The sequence below is a fragment of the Varanus komodoensis genome, unplaced genomic scaffold (assembly GCF_004798865.1).
Source record: "Varanus komodoensis strain SLA01 unplaced genomic scaffold, ASM479886v1 scaffold5, whole genome shotgun sequence".
Taxonomy (NCBI): domain Eukaryota; kingdom Metazoa; phylum Chordata; class Lepidosauria; order Squamata; family Varanidae; genus Varanus; species Varanus komodoensis.
The window spans coordinates 42,411,400-42,432,693 of record NW_025336087.1 but is presented as its reverse complement, the minus strand read 5'-3'; the positions used below and the strand labels follow the sequence as shown (position 1 = coordinate 42,432,693).

At 40.3% G+C, this 21,294-nt stretch overlaps 1 protein-coding gene across 5 annotated transcripts in view; it reads left to right on the top strand.

Moving 5' to 3' along the window:
* Positions 1 to 21,294, top strand: part of LOC123031414 (aminopeptidase O (putative)) — a 197,362-nt gene that overhangs the window by 164,843 nt on the left and 11,225 nt on the right. For all 5 annotated transcript variants that reach the window (XM_044446362.1, XM_044446363.1, XM_044446364.1 and 2 more), the window contains 2 exons: positions 309 to 425; positions 19,771 to 19,857. In XM_044446362.1, coding sequence (XP_044302297.1) covers positions 309 to 425; positions 19,771 to 19,857 — 204 coding nt within the window. The remainder of the gene's footprint in view (positions 1 to 308; positions 426 to 19,770; positions 19,858 to 21,294) is intronic.

Here is a 21,294-nt window from a genome sequence, read left to right as displayed (position 1 = left end):
TTCTATAGAGCTGCAAAGGTCTCTGGAATACAGGGAGGACCAGGTGAAGGAAGAGGAAATCAAACACAGGAATTACTGTGCCTCACACAATTATGTAGCAAACAAATCATGGGGAAATACTCAGCAACCTATACTCTGGGTTCTTCTTATTTCTGAAGCAGGTCAGTATATGGTACAGCTTTCCCCAGAGAGATCCTAACAATGATGGCCAGTCACAAGGAATGAATGTATTCTAAAATGCTTTACTCAAATTATTCATTTAAAGAAAAAAGGGTATATAATCTCAAAAGCTGTTTGTTTTCTTTTAGCTTTCCCCAGACCAGCTGGTCTTACTTCTGGAGTGCCTCTTGGAGAAGAAGACATTATGTTCAAAAATGTTGGAATGCTTACAGAAAACTTGCCACCTCCGTGAGCAGGATGCAGAGGTAACCCACTTAGAAAATGTAGTGAACTCATAAACTAGGCAAGTGAGCCAACAGTGAGGAATAGCTGCATTCTGCTGCATCCTGGATTATTTTTTAATCAATGGAAAAGTCAATCTGTCCTGAAGTCAGTACAGGTACAGCATTACTTCCATTTACTAATGAAAACCAATTTAAGCTTTATGACTATGTTTTTAAAAATGTTTGTGTTTAATAATGCATGTGTATACGTGTATGCTTATGTTGTTCGGTTAGAACAACCAAGCCAGATCTCTCCCTTGTGTCTTTCTGTTTGAAAAATATGTTCATTTGTAGAGGTTCAAATAGTGATAGGTGCCTTATATTGCAGTTCTTGCTTTTATTAAGGTAGTATCTGCTTATGTTTGCTTGATTTATTATCTACAAAGGTTGTTTGAACTAGTACTTAACCATGATCAAGGATTTTTTATTCACGAATATTAGATTGAGACTTTTTAAACATGTAAAATGCTTAGTGTTTTAGTCATACAAGTTTCAGCTAACAATTTATTCTTACCAAGTCCAGTTAATATAACAGATACTGTACAAATGTCACCAGCAGTTTTTGGAAACCTGGATTACAAGGGACTTGTTGCCTAGATTAAAGTGGGGAAAGAAACAAGAATTACATAATAATGCAGCATGGACAGCAGGTTAAACATACCACAAACAAGCTTGCACAAACAAGTCAGTGGTTGCCATGCTACATGCCCTTGAAAATTGTCCAAAACAGGGATGAAGAGTGGTTAACTGAATCTTTTAAACATATTTTGTAATGCTTTGTCAACTTCACTGCACTCCTGAACCCAAATCAAATTGCGTATTTACCTCCCAGGATCCCAGTGCCATTGTTGGAGGACTTTCTCCTTGTACCTCTGCCAAGTGAGCAAGTGACCACTGGGGAGAATACCTCTTCAGTGATAAACTCTGCTGTTAGAATGCCCCCTGACACCTTTGTATATGCTTCTTCGTGCTTTTCTTTACAAAGTGAGGAGCTTCAAACAAAATCCCAGACTGTTAAGAGTTGGAGGAGCGTTTAATAGAGCTTGAGGTTTTCTGCTCCATTAGCTGATATTTGCAGCTCCACAGATAAGACATGATCCTGCCTCCTGAATCACTGAAGCATCTATTAGACAAAAGTTGAATCTTTCCTGTAAATGCCAGTATACATGTTCTCAGTTAGGAAAAAATAAATATCTCTGCTCATTGTTTTTGAATTATCTGTTTGAGTAGTGGCTGTTGGAATTTTTCTGTATGCCCTAAGGCTCCCCCACTCCAGCATAAAGAAAGATACGTGCAAAGGGCTAGTTCACATTATCACTACAGCCTACTGTAGTCATTATTTAAGCCATGAAGGATTGTGGCACCTGCCAGCTGCCCTTCTAACTATTCAAGTTATGGTGCAAAGTCAGTGTGGCTGTTAGGTAAACTCAGCAAGAAAGGCTTATGTGAGGGTTAAACAATTCTTGTATAACCCAAGGGTTGTTTAAGCCTAGTACAAGTTATCCTTGCTGAGTAAGACTTATAGTTAAGCCTCAGTGACTTTCTGCTGTGGCTTGAATAATCAAATTGCCTGCAGCACATGCTGCGATCCTCATGGGTTAAAGAAGTCATGTTAGGTGGAATGCGCTCCCCAGAGAGGTCCGCCTGGAGCAGTCACTATATATTTCCCAATGCCAGGTTAAGACCTTTTTATTTAATCAATATTTTAATATGTTTTAATATCGAATTTTATTATTGTATTTATTAATTTGCAGCCACAGTGGGTTGTCAATTTATTTATGCTGTTAGCCATCCAGAGACGTTAGTAATTGGACGGCATACCAATGTAATAAATAAATAGGTTGCAATGAACATACAACCGCAGACAGTGTTTCTGTATAAGGTTTCTGTTCTGAAGTTACATGACAGTGTTTAAAATACAGGATCAATTCATTACTGTTGTACTGGAGAGCCCGTGTATAGCTGGAGTGGGACTTGGGAGATCTTGGCTAGTCCTCACTCTGCCATGAAGCTCACTGGGGGACTTGGGGCCATTCAGTCACCCTGACCTTCATCATGAGGGTGTTGTGAATATAGAGTGGAGAAGCTCAGTATTCCTCACAAAAGGAAAAAATGACAGGAAATAAATGCAGTATAATAATATAAACATGTCCTACTAGATACGACAGTGCTGTTTGGGACTTTTGGTGAGCGAAATGTTGCATTACAAATGTCACAATTCAAACACATCTACTTTCTCTAAGGAAATTCTCAGGGTAATGTAGCAATAGCCAGCTTTTTTCAGCTTTATTTATTTGTTGCTGAAATGGTGTTGCAAATGCCAGATTTATTTTTAATTAGCCTTGAAACACACTTTGCTATTTATAGAAATTAAGATATATTTAGGGTATATTTTAATCACACATGAATACCAAAGAAATGTCAGGACTTCTATATTTGGAAGAGAAATAACTGAGGAGGTAGGATCAAAGCTATAGTCCCCTTGCTGTTTCATGCCAAAAATCTGTGAGATTTTTATTCCCTACTTACATGTTTCTTTTCCTTATACAAATTGTGCCAAATGCATTCTAGTGAAACTGTATGTAGTTTTGGCCTTTGAAAGAAAGTTACAACTGCTACAGGAGAAACCTTACCTCCACTTTATCTTGCAAGGTGAAATCAAGGGCTTTAACTAGACCCTCTAAGAAGGACATTCAGGATACCATTACCCTTAGCATTTCTGCAGCTATTGGATCATAGGAACCTGCAGCCGTCAAATGGGAATGTTGGTTTACGTTCTGTCATCTGTCTAAGCTAGGAGCATTCCATTTCCCCAAATAGAGCAAGTGCCATGCCAACAGTTTTTTTCCTCGTAATAATGGCAAGTTCTAGAATGCCAGCCTAAGTTTTCATTACCAGGATTTTAATGTAATTCAGTCAAGTATTCCGTCAATTCAGTCAATACTTTTGAGTTATATACCTCACCCTGCCTACACATACACAGTGTTCTGTGTTCTGTAATCAAGGTAGCAACCCTAAATACACACATACCTGGGAGTAAGCCCCACTGAACAGAATAGAACCTTCTATTGAGTAACATGGTTAGGATTGTGCTGTAAAGCAGTTTGCATTTTCATTTGAAGGTGGAGCGAATTTAAAAAATCAAATTGTTAATAGTACAGTTTTAGTCAGGATATTCATGTAACTAATTTTTCACATACTAGATGGAGACATCATTTTCTGCAGAGATCAATGACAGGATGTGGTCTGACAGAACCTGATGAACAGTTGGGAATGAGAGGAGATCAAAGAAGACAGAATGTAGAATGTTAGGTTTCAGATGCTCCTCCCTCCAAACCAGTCTGTCAGGAGGTCAACAACAATTTTCAGTACGTGATGCATGAAATGAACATTTGGACATGAATCATACCTATAAATCATACTGTGATCAACAAAAGACAAAGCGGAACCTCCACATTTATACATCTTATAGATTCTGTATACATAGAGAATCCCATAATGTAATATAGTCACGTCTTTCCTAGTTTGTGTATGTACAAATTGTTGTCTTTCAGTATTTTGATAGAACAAACCCTAGGGGTGGTTGGGAATTCTAATTTTTTATAGGCTCCCATTCACAGTGCATTATGATCTTTAGAAGAGGGCCTTCATAGAGTAACAGTAGTGGGAGAAATACTATTTGCAGTACACAAAGGAGAGGAACTTCTTTGTGATGGCACTCTGATTTTGGAATGCCCTCCCAAAGGTGATAAGATTGTCAATGATTTTGTTTACTTTTCTGTAGTAAATCGAAACCTTTTTGGCCAAGTGTTTCAGCATTTTGGTATGCTACTGTTTTTAACTGACTTGATCATTATGCAGCCTTATATGTACATTACCTTTATAATGCCAGTATTCGTCACTGTGACGGTTAGATTCAGATTTACATGGGGCCAACTGTCCTGGTGGAATTAGCTGTCTCCTCTCCTTACAGCAAGCCGTCCAGCCTCCTGAAAATGCTGCTCAGAAAGTCAGGAGACTAGGGGTGAGCTGTTGATGTACAGGAATGGGGATCCGGAAAGACAGAGATTCCCCCTCCGAGTGGACGAGCCTTTCCTCTTGTGGAAAGCAGATCCTGGATCCAGCCCTAAATCTGTTTAGGACAGGAGCTTTGCAGGTAGCCCTAGTCAACAACATGGCATCTTTGTGTTAAACATTTTCCATCAATTCCCTTTATGTGTTTCATTCTAGTTGGGAACAGAGCATTCCAAGAATGTATTAAAAGTATACAGAACAATAGTTAGGTCTGCTGGAAATTGGGCAAGAGGCCCGGGCTGTATGAATGCATATGCCGTGGACTGCTGTCCTGTGTGAGAGGCACATTTCAATTGTATATGTGAATGGCCTGTTTCTTCTCATGGTTTTGGTCATGTACATTATCAGATCTATAGCCCACCACGCAAGGTGAATATTTGAACCATTTCAGCTTGCAAATTGAAAAAATTAAGCAAACTAGAAATATTACAACATGAATAACAATATAAACTTAGAGTAAAACATGTAAAAATAACAAGAACGAGACCAATAAGAAACAAGAAAAATAACAATAAGAACGTAACTGAACAGCAACTGAAGAAAAATACTATAACCAGGAATGGAATAACTTTTTACCCATTTTTGTCTAGTAGATGGGGTTCAGGCCAATATTTCTTCCATAAGGCAGTTGGTTTTGTAGTAGGCCTCACTGGAAGATTTACTGTATTTTTCCATGTATAAGACGTGACTTTTTCTTAAAAACATTTACTTAAAAATGGAGGTGCGTCTTATACATGGGGGGCCACGGGTGTGCTGGGAGGGGGAAGCTGGCATGCGCGGGGGCAAGGGGGGGCAGCAGCAGCTTGCTCGCTGGAGATAGGTAGGAAAAGTGGGGGGTGTCCTATACATGGGGGCATCTTGTAGATGGAAAAATACGGTAACTGAATGTTTATATAGCACTTTGGGCATACAGAATGATGCACACAATTTACTGTTTTCTAAATAACCCAGAAAGTTAGGACATACTGTTCTCTGTTAAAGATTAGAGACTGTGTCTAAGAAAAGTAATTTTCTAACATTTTCTAACATTGAGCATGGAACCACAGAAGTATTGACAAGCTTTTAAATTCATAGTATTTTTGTAGCAGTATTACCTGAGTGATCCAAGCTTGTCAACTCCAGGCTTACTGTGATGCAAGTATTCCCATGTTTCTTGGTTCCCCATATTATTTGTGACCATGCTGCCACTTTCACATAAATATTCCATATTCCTTACCCAGTGCTATCCACAAAATAAAACTGGCTTTCAAATGAGCTTTCCTTTCCTTCCTGCATATGTTCCAGAATTACCCTTTTAAAAAAGAAGTCTTCATAGCAGATGGAAAGTTACTTCACAACTTTTTTCTACTTTCAGCAAGTTGGTTAATAGTGTCTCGTTTCTTAGAATGCAGTGCATACCAGGACCATCCGATGGAATATTGGGGAGGGGGGAGAGGACAGAATGAAGAAAATGTAAGTGCTTTTGCAGAAAATGTGAGAAATAGAAGTCAGTATATCATGTCCAGCAGTATGTATCCATTCTCATACAACTGCTCCATTGTACATGTTTCTATGAAATCTTATTTAACAGACCAGAATGAAGTTACATTACAACAAACCGCATAAAGCTCCCAAGTTAAAAAAAGAAAAGGAAAATTTAATTTTATGTGAAGAAGATAACTTCTATCCATTTCCCAAACCATGAAAACTCTGGCGGGCATACAAGAACATGTTAACCACAGAAAAATACCTCTCTGTTTACCAGCCAAATGTATTGCTTTTAGCTTAAGCTGTCTACCTAGCCATTCTGCAGGTTGACACAAAGCAGCGTTTAAAAAACTGTGCCCCTCTTCAGAACAAATCCATACATAATGAGTTGTATAACTAGAACAAATCTACGGCCAGGTTACCAAATGTGAGTGGTAGTTCTTTTTCCTTGAAAAAAAAAAAGTCACTCATTTATACGGCCAAGAAAATGTCTCTGACCATGTGTGGAAATGGTTCTGTGAGCCGAGGTGCCTAAATATTATATGAAAACTGCTTCTCTTTCTGCAAATGTTAAGTCTTTCCTGCTTCTTTCCCTTTATGAGAAATGGAAGTTCCTCAGCCACCTTCATTTAGGCCAGGAGGCGTGGTCATACTGGATCACAGATGGAAAAACCAGAGTGCTTTTTTATTGTAATTTTGCCAAAGATTGGGGAAGTATTTACAAGAATGGTTATCATCAGCCTGTGTTTCATAGATAGGAGAGTCACATGTTGACCTAAACTAAGTGAAGGAATTGAGCTGCTTCTGTTAGTCCTTATGCTTCTGATTGCTCTTCAGAAAAAGGCAAAATTACATGCAGTGTATATACGGGATACATTTGTGGGGCAGGGGGAATAGTTTTCCTATTTTTGAAAGGCATACTGCCCTCCTGACAATCCAATTCTTAGCAGGATTTCCCTTCACTCCAAAAGCACTGGTGATGTGTATGGACCCTCTGTTATTATCTTGAAGATCTACACAATTCTGTGATATAAATATGAAAATAGCACTGTAACTTTCAAGTAAACCTTTGGATCATTTTTCCTTTTCTTTGTGTGCCTAAGGGAGACTTGATTCATGAAAACTGGTCTGTTTCCCTTACTACAACAGGCCTTCCTAACCTGGCAGATGTGTTGGGCTGCAACTCCCGTAGTTCCAAGCTAGTGTCCCATTGGCCACGACCATTAGTCTTAAGTGCATGAGCATGTACTATAACGTCTTACTGTGTCTGAAACAGGAACAGAGCTAGCTTTGGTTTACTGAAACAAGCCAGGATTATCAACCACAGAGTGAAGCTGTTTTGTTTCATTAAACATGTTTCAGTGTTTCATTTTGAAAGAGATCTGCAGGAGATACAGGGTTATGGAAAACAATGTCACCTGTGCTGTTAGACTTCTTTGGGAGATGCAAACTCTCATTCGTAAGTGGAAAGGGAAAATAATTTGCATATGTTCATAGGTGCTTTTACTGTGTGGCTAGAAGAAGTGTTTTTGACCACTAAACATTATAATATTGCTGCTGTAGATAGGCCTGTGCTCTATAAATTCGCACAGCCCCTTTTAAAGATATTTAGGTTAGTAGCTATTACCATATTTTGCAGCAACAAATTACATAAATCAGTAATGCATTTCTTTGACTCCCTTGAATCTGCTTCTGGTCAATTCCTTTGAGATGACTCCTAGTTTCAGTATTGTAAGATTTAAAAAAACCCTCCCCCCTCTCTCTCTTCACAACATTAATATTTTATAAATCCCTATAATTTGAATGCCAGTCTCATTATGAGAAAAGTAGTTCTGTAGGTGCTTTTAGACAATTAAGGTAGCTGGAATGTAGCTATATCTTTAGCTCGTTAAAATCATATTTTTCTCAGTATTCAGCAGTGTCATGCAGTGTGGGTGAATAGATTACAATAAGAGCAAGAGTATGATTATTTCTCTTTCTGACCATAACAAAAACTGAGGAGGCAGGCAGTTTTGCTGCTTCTGCTAATTTGATTCCAACAGTTGGGCAGAGGTCTGCTGTATGGAGTTGTCTAAAGTAATAACAGAAGGATTCTCTACTTTATATACTGCTAGGACTGTTCTGTGGAATAGAATTCTTGTTGTACCTTCTTGGCAAAAGATCTCTTAACGTATCAGTATGCCTTAGTCCTTCTACAGCTGGCCAACATACTCAGTAACAGCCTCACTTACAAGAGTAAAAAAGGGCTATGTATCCATGCTACCACTAAGAGAGGCTAAGGCCAGTGCCCCCCGGTAGTATCCATGTGCTTCCCCCAGACTTCAGACTGGGTCTTTTCAGCCTGGAGGAGACTCTGAGGGGCTCTGTCGGCAACATATGGGTGCAGGGGTGTCATGCAGAGGTGCGTCAAGGCCTGCTTTTCCTACAGGACACCTTTCAGTGGAGCAAAGCTCAGGGAACCAAGATTCAAGATGGGTGCCAGGAAGTACTTCCTGACAGGTAGGACTCCTAGGGTAAGGCATGGGCTTCCACAGGAGGTGGTTGAAAGCCAATGGGTGAAAGTCAATGGATGAGGGTGTTCAAGGATAGGCTGAACATGCACATGATAGGCATGTCATGAGTTGAGCCGGTTGGAGTCGGGTCAGACTAGATGGCTCGGGAGGCCCCTTCTGCCTCACTCTGTTTCTTTGTTTCAAGGACAGCAAGTCAAAGGCTTGTTTGCTCATGCAATGTCAGCTTTAAGCTGTAGTTTTCCTTTGGCTTTGAAAGATACAAGGAGCATCTTATTATAGATTCTGTGTTGTTTGTCTGCTTTCATTTATGATATGATTTGATGGTCGTAATTGTTCAGGAGCCTTTGGTATTTAGTATAATGCCATGACAAGTCCTTGAGGACATCAGCATGTCTGGCATGCAGGTAGGCAAAATTGGTACTCAAATTATTGTCACAATAGACACATTGCTGACAATCCAGAAGGTTGGTGTTTTTTTTGTTTGTTTTGTTTTTGTAAATTTCTCCTGATGCCTTGCTGCTTAAAACCAGAATAAAGAAAGTGTGTGGCCTTGCTGTATTTGTTCAAAGCTGAGAGAATTGGAGCTGCAGGTTGACCATTCAGAAGTACTTAATTGACCCTAATGTACACACAATCCTGTAGCTACTTGTATGGATATGTGAGAAATCCAATTGGGTGGGGTATGAAAATCTGAATTTTGGCCCCTTGGATTCCATTCTGTCTATCTTGCACTGGTGCTAACTCAGTATGACACAGTCAAGCCAGCATATGGACTTTTTAAAATGTGCTGCAATTAACATATTTTTTAAAAGCAAAGCAGATCAGAATTCAGGTCTCTGTTCTGTAATACGAATCTAAAATTAATTATCAGAACATTCAAGGGGACCAAGGTGGAGTGCAGTCATGTCCAGTGAGAAGAAGATGCTTCCATGGTTCGCATTGTAAGTGTTACAACTTGAAGAAACAGCTCACATCTCATATCTGCCCCAATGTGTGCAGATTGATGCAGTGTGCATGCATTGGACTGGAGATGTTCAGTTCTTAGCCCAGATATTTTTAGCCATTTTGAAGAAGCGGAACATGCTCCCTCCCCTGACTCTGCCTGCTTGTGGTACTCAGGCCAGAAATGTGTCGAAAGTCTGTCAGTCTCAAATGGAATGAGTTCTCCAGTGCCACACCATCCCTGTCCACTTGGAGTTAACAGATAAGCACGCTAGTATGTTCCTGTTCCTGCTTTTGGGTACTGCGAGATCTAGTTGTTCTACTCAGCTTCTGTTCTATTTATAGCAAATGCTGAGCTAAATTAGGAATGAAATTTCATTAACTCTTCCGTTCTGTAAAAAGCTCTTTCCTTTTGGCATTTTTCACAACCCTTTCTAGAGGTAGATTAGAATGATTATTTGCATTATACTCAAGCTGCTGAGACATTATGAATAAACCCAGGAAAACAGATGCAGTTAACAGACTAAAAATTATCAGCCACAACATGCGTCAAAATGATGCCTCCTCATTGTGGAGGCTCAATGAAAACCCCCTCCAAACTTTTTTCTCAATACTCCTCGATAGTTCCTGGTGATTTGCAGCTCCAGCATGCATCTGCTTTGGCACCATGATTAGGATTTCTTTTTTCACTAAGTGATTCTAGCCAATCAGCGATCACAGAGTGAAACTGATGATGTCGAAACACCCTCTTGAGCGTAGATTGTACTGCACTTTTAGCCGTCATCATACATGGTATGTTGAGAACCATATAGTTCCTTAACCACATACATTCATGTTATGCATTAAACCATAACAGGATTGCATGCCCTGTGACGGGGCAATCCTACTTGTGGGGGCAGGAGGAGCCAAAGGTGGAGCAATAGCTTCATCCACAACTCTGTTAAGCTCAAGCCAGAAGGGAGGAAACCGCAGTGTTTCTGCCACCCTGACCTCACTTTATTCTTTGACTGTTTTCCTCCCACTGGAACTAGTAAGAGGGGAATTTACGTATGTGCATTTCTGGATCTCTTCACAATGCTCCTTATCATATCTGTTGCCACTTTTTTTGCCTTTATCAATATCAGAGAAGAAAGGGTCTCAGAGGTTTTCTCACGGCATAGTAGAGGATACCAAAGGTTAAGAACCCCTTTCCTTGAGCTTAAAACTCTTTACACTTGGGAGACAAATCTGATCTCTCTTGTAACCTTCCAGAGACAATAAAATTTTATTTATTTTATTTATTAAAACATTTTTATGCCGCCCCATTCGCCGAAGCCTCGGGGCGGCTTACAACATAGATAAAACAAGTTAAAATCCATATAAAATAATCTTAATTAAAACTCATATTATAAAATAAGCCGCCCTGGCCAGATAAAATTCAATTGTATTTAGCATTTAAAATGTTGCTTAAATAAAAAGGTCTTAGCCTGGCGCCGAAAAACAAATAACGACGGCGCCAGGCGGACCTCTCTGGGGAGCGCATTCCATAACTTAGGCGCCACCGCTGAGAAAGCCCTTCTCCGAGTAGCCACCCTCCTAATTTCTCTCACGGAGGGCTCCCGGAGAAGGGCCTCTCCCGCCGATCTCAGGGGGCGACTGGGCAAATATGGATGTAAGCGCTAAAATTGCAGGCTAAAGATGCAGAATTATGAAGAAAACATACAAATAAATGCAATGGTTCAAGGAACACTTGCTACAGCGGCAATACACTCCAGCTAGAGAGTTCAAGCATCCAGCAGTGTATCCTTAGCAGGATTCATTAAATTTTTTGGACTTACTAAAATGGATTTTCCTTTGTTGAATGTGCCACACATGCCTTGTTGGAGCAGTAAATACCCTAATATAGCATGACTGATTATCTTCTGGGTTTGAAAAATAATTAGCTTATAGTTCTTTATGTATTTGACACTGTACTAAGACATGTAAGTTCTTCCAGTGTTAATGAATTACACAAATACACCCTAACACTCTGAGAACCTTCCTTATCATCCAGCATGAATCACCAGGAGATGGGCAATGTACTTGAGTTTGTTCTACCCCCCCCCCCCCCACCATCAGATGCTCAAAAGACTTAAGGAGCTGGGCAGGAATAGATTTCATTCACAAATCTTGTAGGCCACCATGTTTTCCTACCTGATTATAGCACTGAAATAAATGCCAAAATACTTTTTTAGGCCAACCAAAAGGTCAGAAGAAATGTGCATGCATTCAGGATACTACAAAAGGCATCTTGCTGGTTGGAGAAGAGGGAGTTATATGAGAGAGAACATATTTATACTGAAAAAATATATCACTGTAGCAGAGTTGGTAGGAGGAGATCATGATGCACTGTTAGATCTCTAGGTGATCTGTACTAGGTCAGTGTGAGTGTCTTTGTTCCTAGTTCTGACTCCTAGCTGTCTAACAGCAGGAGTAACTAAAAGCTTTTGCCCCATCAATTTAGTTACTGAAAAAGAACTCTTGGGGCAAAACCTTGAGAGGATTTTGTGTATGAAAGGACTTGTGAAGTTGGTTCAGTACAGATGACAAATTCCTGGGCTGGGTATGTGCTCAGAGGGATCCTGTTACTTAATTCTTTGCACATGTCTGTCTGCCTGAATCAGTGGGCCAGTTCACATGACACAACAGCCTATGGTCTAAATAAGCCACAGTGGGTTGTTTCACCCAACAAATAAATCCCACTATGGCTGCCAGATAGTCAAGAGCAGTATGGTTGGTCTTCATGGATCATGGCTTGTTTCCTTCTGCCCTTCCACATGCCTTCGACGCATATCCCTTGAGCTTTTTGTGGCATGAAATGTTTCGCTACATCAGCAGCCTTTTTGCCATTGGAGTGCATATTAATCTTCAACTGCTCTGATGATTAAACCCTTCCCTTCAAGCCTTGGTGTAGCAGAACATCATCTCCCCCACCCCGTTACCCACTGGAACCCTGTGTGAGCAGTAGAACATCCTTGCCACCCTTAACCAACAATGGAAGGCGATGTGGGATTGCTTGCTGAGCTGCCCTCCTGCTGAGATACTATCTTCTTCTTCCTGTTCCAGGCCTTCTCCTGCTGCCACTGCTTTCTCTGCCTGCTAGCAGCTGTGCACCTTGCTTTCATTCACTGGCATAGCCCCTCCTGCTGAGATGCAGCTACCCACCCACCCCTCCTCCTCCCCACTTGCTGCCTGCTGCTCTGCTTTCCCATTAGCACCAGTACACCTGCCTTTCATCACATTCTCCTCCACTTCCCCCACCACTGGGACATCAAAGTGCCCGCTGCTCCATCATTACCTGGTCTTCGGACTATCTCTGCTTGCAGCATGATGAAGTGGGGGAAGGCAATAGGCATTAAGCTCACAAGGTTGCCCATCACCCATCAGCTGGCACTTGAAATAGCTGCCCTCCCAATTCCAGTCACTGCTGTCTTCAGCCTACAGCTCCTCCCGTCTCTCTGATTCCTTTATCATTCCTAAGCACATGCAGGCTCCCTTCATTTATGTTAGAACAAAAAACACACCTGATGTGGATTACAGAAGGCAGTTTACTGGAGGTTGCAAGGTGTGTGTGTGTATATTGGAGGCAAACTAGCACTTTATTTAGCTGGGTAAAGGAGAAAGACCCAATGAGTGTAATCGGTATAACACAGTAGTTAGCCATGGAGAACATGTGAATGGTCTCAGATGAAGTTAGCAATAGCAGCTTGAATGGCTTATGCTTTGCAGCATAACACACTTTCTGATCAGGGATTCAGGTGTGGTCAAGGTCTGGGAAGAGAGGATCATCCTTCTGTTTGCGGATGTCAGTAATTTAGCACACAACAGGAACCCAGCTGCTAGGTCTTCCTGGACATGCAGAAATGTGAACAGAGAGCACAACTTTGACTTCCATCACCCAGATGTTCTTTCTACTAAAAGTCTAACCCTGCTGTGGTGGTAATTGGAGTATTTTCATTTGGGTATTCTCTGGACACAGTACAGTGCTGTGAGCCAAGGCTGAAGTGCGAAAGCCTGGTTGTTACCAGGGTGGGTGGGTGAAAAAATAAGGTGATAAAATGCTTGTCTGCCACCGGTAGATTCTCAAACATGGTAGTGCCATGCCTTCTGGAAATGCCAGCATGTAATTCCACAAACCTGCCTTTGTCCTGCAAGGTGTTCTGTAGACTGTTGCAGAACTCTGCCCCCATCCTTTGGAGTGAGGATTCTTATATGAATCCGCACACAAGGAAATTCAGGCTGGCAGAAGTATTGGATGTTTCCCCCATCTTTATGATGTCTGAGCTCATTCAGAACTTGTGCCACCTCTCTGAAAACGTCACATGATGTTAATATTCCAACTCCAAAGGTGGTACTGAGCAGGAGGTAGCCCACGCTGAATGCCATCTGGTAGGGGGCAGGGTGTTTTCATTCACCTGGACAGCTTAGTGTTCTGCTGTATTTTCTTGCTGGATTATTGGACTGATTTTTGTCAGTGGTGATGTCAGACATTTCCTGCACCCCATCACCCAACTGAAGCTTCAAGACCTGTGCGGTTTCCTTGCATGCAATGGTTCAATGGCACACCAAGCACACATCTGCATTCAGGTGCTCAGCCATGGCAGTGGCTGTTGTAACCATGAAAACCATGATAGCTTTTCTCTGGCACATCAGATTCAAGCCTTGTCTGTGGTCACAAAGCCACCCTCGTTGCAAGTGCAGTTCTGCCCCTTCCACTCCTCCAGTGTAGCTGTAGTCTTGCTTCAAGAATTCAACAGCCGGTCAAGTCCTATTTGTCAATTCTCCCCTCCTTTCAAGGTTGCACATAAGACTAACTTGGTTTCATGCAAAAAATCCCACCACTACCATGGGAAGCACCAAACTGCAGGAAGGAGGCGGCGGCCGGATGAGCTCTCTTGCAGCTGTTGCCAGGCAAACTTTGATGACTGAGAAATAACTAGTGAGATAGCAAGGCAAGCAGACAGGTCAGGCTTTTAATGCTTTCACCTTTTCGAACAAACCACCCACAGTACCAGATTCACATAATGTGACAATCCATGGGCTAAACAAGCTATGGCCAACAACCCATAAAATTCTGGGTTCTCATTGTGGGTTGAGTACTCATAGTGGTTGTTCATGGTTAATAATCTTCATGTATGCCACTGTGCCGCCTTTATATGACACCACAACCCATGATAACAATCCACTGAGGCTTATTCTATCATTACTTGGCAGGTTGTGCTAATCAGGTCAGTATTTTCTACCTGGCCTCAGTTGGTGGACCTTGGGCTATACTAAAAAGAAAGGTAGGTCCTGCATTGTTAAATGCCCATTTATGCCTGCCCCAGCTGTTTAGACAGTAACTCCAAATACAAGGAAATCACTAAAATATTTTGGAACCGCTTTTATTTTATTGCTACTGAGTGGAAATGGGATGCTTTATGAATACGTTTGCCTTCTACCAAAGCAGGGCTGGTAAGGTCAGGGGTTGTGGCCATGCACATGGCACCATTTGGCTCCTGGCCAATGTGCTGGCTAGAGCTCCAGCCGGGGCCTGGCTTTGCTGCAGGCAGATCAGAGTGAAGCCATCTCTGCCTGCTTTCGCCCATGCAGTGTGCCCACCGGTGGCGGGAGGCAGCACAGTGAAGATGAAGCTGCTGCACCCAACGAGGCAGCCAGCGCCTCCAGCCATCCCTTTGCGTGGGGTGTGCTTCACCCGCAGCAGGCCTCCTTTACCTGGTTTTTCACAGTTGTCTAGTTCAGGCAGGACCCAGAGGGAGATGCATTTCTGATATGCATAACTGGTTGCACATAACTACATCAAATGAGATCTGGAAGTCATTGTCTTTTGCCTAGATTAACTTCATTGGTGATTGCAAGTTGCTTAACATTTCAATTTTAATTTATTAAAATATTTTCCAACCACCTGACTAGTGTACAAGAGTATGATTAAACTGGTGCAGTAGATAATTTATCGCATTTCTATAGCAGCTAGTAGTTGATGGTCTAATAAGAAAGCAGTACATCACAATCATAATGTTAATCGCATTTCTGAATGTCTCTGGCTCATTTTACATGTGAACAACTTCCTTAAGATCCTTTGTGATATTTTTAAGGTGCAAAGACTCAGGTTCATCATGCAAAGCCATTCCCATGGTTGCGGTAGCATCATTTAGACACCTAAATGCTGGAAATAGCTGACAGTTTCCTACACAACTGCTATACCCAGGAAAGCCAGGAAGGATAGGAAGAGGATGTTTGCATGTTATGAGCCAGCCTTTTCTTGGAACCATATACTATTCTAGTTGGGACAGTCTCGTGCAGCTGTATATATTTAAGGCTCCAAGTTTATAATGAATCTGTTTTATAGGATCTCACATTCCTTTTGTACTGTGATTTAGAATTCTTTAGAATTGTTGTCTTCCGGCGCCTTTCAAATTAAATCCAGCTATTAGCAATGTTTACTCACTTCACCCTGAAGCTAGACTCCTTTCTAAAGACAAAAGTCGTAGCTTTTGTTTTTATTAAAGCACGTGTTTTGAGTTACTTGCCTTTTAGGTCATATTTGCAAGCTTCAGAGGCAATGCATTTTGTCTTACATTTTTGTTGAGTGCATTTTAAAACCTCAGTAACCTTCAATCTTTATATCATGCACAATTTTTGGTGGAGAAATTACATTAAGAGGGAATGATAAAATTATAAGCAAGTGTTAATTTTGTTGTTTCATTAAAGTGTGTGTGTGTGTGGGGGTGCTAATCTTGCATTTTCAACCAAAAGTAAAGTGTTAAATAAAGCTTAAAACATTCCACCATAAGGCCCACTGGTTTCAGTGGAACTTATTTTCAAGTGGGTAATGACTGCATTCAAATGTAGCATTCGTGAGTCTCCAAACAATTGGGAGATTGGGAATGCGTCCTCATATTTTTTGCTTCAACAGAGGACTTGTCTTAATGGATACTTTCTTGGTTGATCAAACCATAGGTGTTGTCGTGTATAAAACTGAAAATATACACAGTGTTGTTGTGTATAAAACTCTAGGTTTGCAAGCCCAGAATCCAATTGCCTAATGAAGCCACTGGATTCAATAATTCATACTTAGTTGTAAGTGTGCCAAAGATTCAATCCCAGTTGCTTATTTGCAGGCATAGCAAGAATGAGGTTGATCTGTTGATGATTTTCATTTGTGCCCTTTTCCCACATGAAAGCTAAATGCTACCATCATATGTTTGTAATGCATTTTACTACTCACATCTGATCAAAGTTGTATAGCTGCTCGTTTAAGATAAATTCTCATTATGAGCTCACACTGCTTAGCTATGATGGGTTACTTAGCTTCTATGAAAGTGAATTATCTTATATTGATTGCCCTCAATAAAACAGCAGTTCTGTCTGCTAAAGAAAGCATGGTTAACTGAGACCTTGTATAATAGGATGGATGGATGGATAGATAGATAGATAAAGGCACAGTCATGATATTCTGTATAATGAAGCACTACAAAACAAGTCTTTCAGATTTCAGGGGCAGGGGTGGGCTGGGGAAGTCATTCCTCCAGGCTGAATTTCTGCACAGGATACCAAAGAGGTGTTATTAGCAAATCTCAAAAGGATAAGAATGTTTTTAAGATCAATAATGATTGATTTGGAGCTTGACTTCCTGCTAGATCCATAGAGACTTAACCCATCTTCTGAAACACACACACAGAGAATTTAGCTCTATGGTTCTTAACATCAGTTTAGACAGAAGCCCATCTAAAAAAATCACCTGTGAGACTGAAAAACAACAGCAACAACCACCAGATTTATTTCTTCAGATTAGCACACAAATTTTGTAGGAGCCAACCTGAGATCCAGTTGTTTTCTGTAGGATTACAAATTGACTTTAGGTCAGATGCCTGATGCAGCTTGCTAGAAACAGGAAGAAAGGATGCTCTATATTAAGGTTTGATTTGTGTTGTTTAGAAGAACAGAGAAGACTTCGTTTTTCACTTAGTAATCATGGTTAGTAAATCATGCTTAGTGAAATTCATACACAACAAAAATATAAAGGGAACTCATTTTGTCATTTCCTCTTAATGTAATTACTCCACTAAAAATGGTGCATGATGTAAGTGCTGAGATTTTAAAAGCACACACAACAAAAATATAAAGGGCTCTCATTCCCTCTACAGATTCTGCAATATGCTTTCCCTATGTCTAAGAACTGGAGAGTAGTTGTAAACATGGAATTCAAACTGGTCCGTCCATTCTACAGAAGCTGCTTGTTAGCATTTTCCTTTTGTAGCTGCTTGTTAAAATGCTCTCAAAATATGACATAGTAATGATGGTGCAGGGGGCTCTGTCTTCTATTCTTATTCCTGCTACAAGTATTGAATGAAAAGACGGGGGGATAAAATGTATAGTATAAATGTATAATAGATTATAACTGGCTGTTTGCATCAGCTGGAAAAGTGTGTTTCTTGTTCCATTCAGTTGTGTTCATATAGTATAGGTAGAGCTGTGGTAAAGGAGGTGGCCCCTTTTAGCTACACGGATGGCAATGACAGTAAAACCTCAGCAGGCTTTGCCAAAAACGTTGCAACTGGCTGTATTTTACTTTAGCAGAATTTGCTGAGTCTTCATCATGACTATGAATGGTTTCATGTGTGAGATTTCTCTCTGCCTGCCCCAGAGCCTTCTAAGGCTCAGTCCAGAACAGGCATTGCTTTTTCTTCTGTTTCTCAGAAAATTACTTTGGGCACTCGGTGTGTTCGCTGAGAGGTTGGGCTGGGCTGGCACCCTACCTGCTCTGCTTGCTCTGAATTACCATAAGACCAGGTAGTATCAACCCCAGAGATTTCACTGCCTGAAGGGAGCCCAAAGGCTGCCCCCTCTTCAACTAGAGCCCATACCGTGCACATCCCAGGAGAATACCCGCAAGGGAATGGAGGGCCTCAACGGAAAAATGGCTGCCCGCCCATTTATTGTTTCTGCTATCTGTATGTTTGTCATTTGCTTTCTCGTTAGAGCAAGGATTGCCAGCCTGGGGTGCCTGCATCCCAGTGGTGCAACAAAGAGGAAGGCTGTGTTGCCATTCTCCAATTTTTTCACCAAAAATATCCCAACAATAAAATTATTTATGCTTATTTTATTTGCATATGGGTTCATTTCTCTTTTGTCAATCAAGACAAAATGCAGGAATTGCCTGAATCCACAGATAGCCTTTCGGGATCTCTATCAGTAAGAAAGTGCCATGTTTTGACAAAATTGTGAATGAAAAGCGGGGGAAAAAAGAAGTCATTGAATTTTATGTTCACAATTTGGATTGATTTTAATGTTTTTTATTTTTTCTGATTGCTCAATTTATATTTGAATGTTAAGCACTAGGTTAAAAGCACTTTTAATTCAATTTGTTCACTAGCAGTACTTTATGCGGTTCAATTTTTGGTTCCAAAATTAGAAATTTGACAGCATCTTCAAATGTGATACTACTTTTGTAGGCAGTGTCAACAGGAACATTTTCTAGGGGTTGAGAACCACTGTGTTAGGGTAACTTGGTGTTTATCTTGCCCATCACCTTGGGAAATTGCCATTGGAAAAGCAGCCCTTCAATATTATGAGTATGGAAATGAATTCAGACAACCATGGATGCTGGTCTGCAGGGCCATTTCTATTCTAGACACACATGCACATCCACCCTGCTCTCGGAGCCTGTGCACTGTCAGTCATACAAACAGTGTAAGCTGTTTGTGGCCGAGGTCCAGCCACCCTGAGTGTACATGCTTGGCATGTTCTCTGTGAGTACTGCAGGCACGTTTTCCCTGTAGAACCTGAAAAATCCTTGTTTTGCAAGACAGCTTTTTTTAACCACACTATGAAAAAACTCTCTGCATTTCTCTAGTTGGAACAGTAATCCATGCCAACCAACCAACCAATGTTTGGTAAATAAAACACAGTTTTATGAAATGAAGCATTTCAGTATTATTTTAATAGGTTATTATGTGGATATATCTTTACATACATGTTTGATATTGTAATATTCTTATGGAAGAGTTATTCATGCTCTTGTTGGTTGTATTTATTGTATACCATGTTCTATTTTCATCATACTTGGCTAGTATTACCAACAATGGCTATTAATGCATGGCAAAGTATTGGAAGTAGCATAGTGTTAAATAAAAGAACATAGTGTTTTGTTTGTTTTTAAAGGAAAAAAGAGGAATCATAGGATTTAACGAAGATTGCAGCATTTTAAACATGCAGTGGGAAAAATCATTGGAAGAATTTTTGTGTCAATGCTTTTGTATCACTATTTTAATACATGTTCAGTTCATGTTTGTTCTTCTCTCTTCTTAAAGGTTCGGCATCGATGGTGTGAGCTGGTTATTAAACACAAATTCAAGGCAGGGTATGTTGATGTAGAGAAATTTCTCAAGGAAGATCAGGTTAGTTCTATTCACTTAATATTTTCTATATAGCCAGAAGAGTAAAGGTGTGTAGAGTGTAGCTAGATTAGAATGAAAATTACCCTTAAAAGGTTCTACCAACATAAACTCTGTGTTCTACTTGCTGCAACTTGTATTGTTAGAGTGATTTAAATACTTTAAAATTGATGCAAAGTTAAAATTATCCTTCTGTTAATACAATTCCTGGCCCATTCAGCTGTTTTTTCTGCTGCTTTTCTTTTCCTTGTTTGTTTTTTACCCTGAAGTGTCACCTTTGCTTGTTCCATCTTCTTCATTACTGTGGTGTTTATACCATTCTTAGTTTGCTTTCTTTCTACTTAAACCATTCTTAAGACTTTCAGGATTTAGGATTTAGCCAGAATTTAGCTGTTTGCTTGCTTGCTTGCTTGTTCATTCGTTCATACATTACAAAGATTTCAAGTTGAAAAAGCATTTCCTTTCCAATCTGTCATCTTAATTTGCTTATGTTGAGTAATACGTGTTTTGCCCTTCCCCTCTGTCCTTGAACTTTCAGAGGAAAATTCATCCTATTCCACTTGAACAGTCTACCGAAACATAGGAAATAGCTATCATATTTATAGAAAACAGGCGCTTAAACTGAGGGGGAAAAGACAAAGAAGGATGATAGGTTAGCAAGAAATCTGGACATAGGAGAATAAAACAACTAACTGTGGAGAGGATTGCTAGGAAGTTCATAAATAGCATGCAGTATGGGTGAAACCTCACAGTGGTATGCGATTGTAATTTGCTCACATACCATGCCACTAAGATACACCTGTGTATTTTCCTTGTGTTTGTGCTTTGTTGCTTAGCATCACATTCCACAACATTTGGAAGCCTCCAAAGAATAGCAGAAAATCCTAGGAACTTGAAAGCTCTAATGCAAAAGGATAGATATTTAGGTTTCACAGAAGATGCAAGAACTTCCAACAAAATGATACGAGGATTAAAACAAAAAACTGGGGGAGAACCAGATGCACAAATTTAGCAACAGCCTTATAAATATGTTGGATATTTTCTGGCATTACCACCCATGATTATTTCATATGCTGTGCCTTTAAAAAAAAGTCTAATGTACTAGAATAATTTCCTCCATTTTGGAATTGCTGTAAACACTTCATAGGGAGTAGCAGTGGAGTTTATGTCAAGTGATTTGGGCAGGAGAAGTAGTTCAGGGTTTTTGAGAGTCTTTGGAGTATTAACTTTTCATACTCTTATCTGCCACTTTATAGATCAACTAACATAATAAAACTGTTTTTGCACTACTTGATTATTGATCTGCAAACTGTTCTTTGGGAGCAATACATTTTGTTTCTTGGGATTGTAATTTTTTAAAAACCTTTATTTTCCTGCAGTGCCAGAGGCTTTTTAAAATGTTTACAAACTCAGGAGGAAAACTTTTTCAAAAAATAAAAT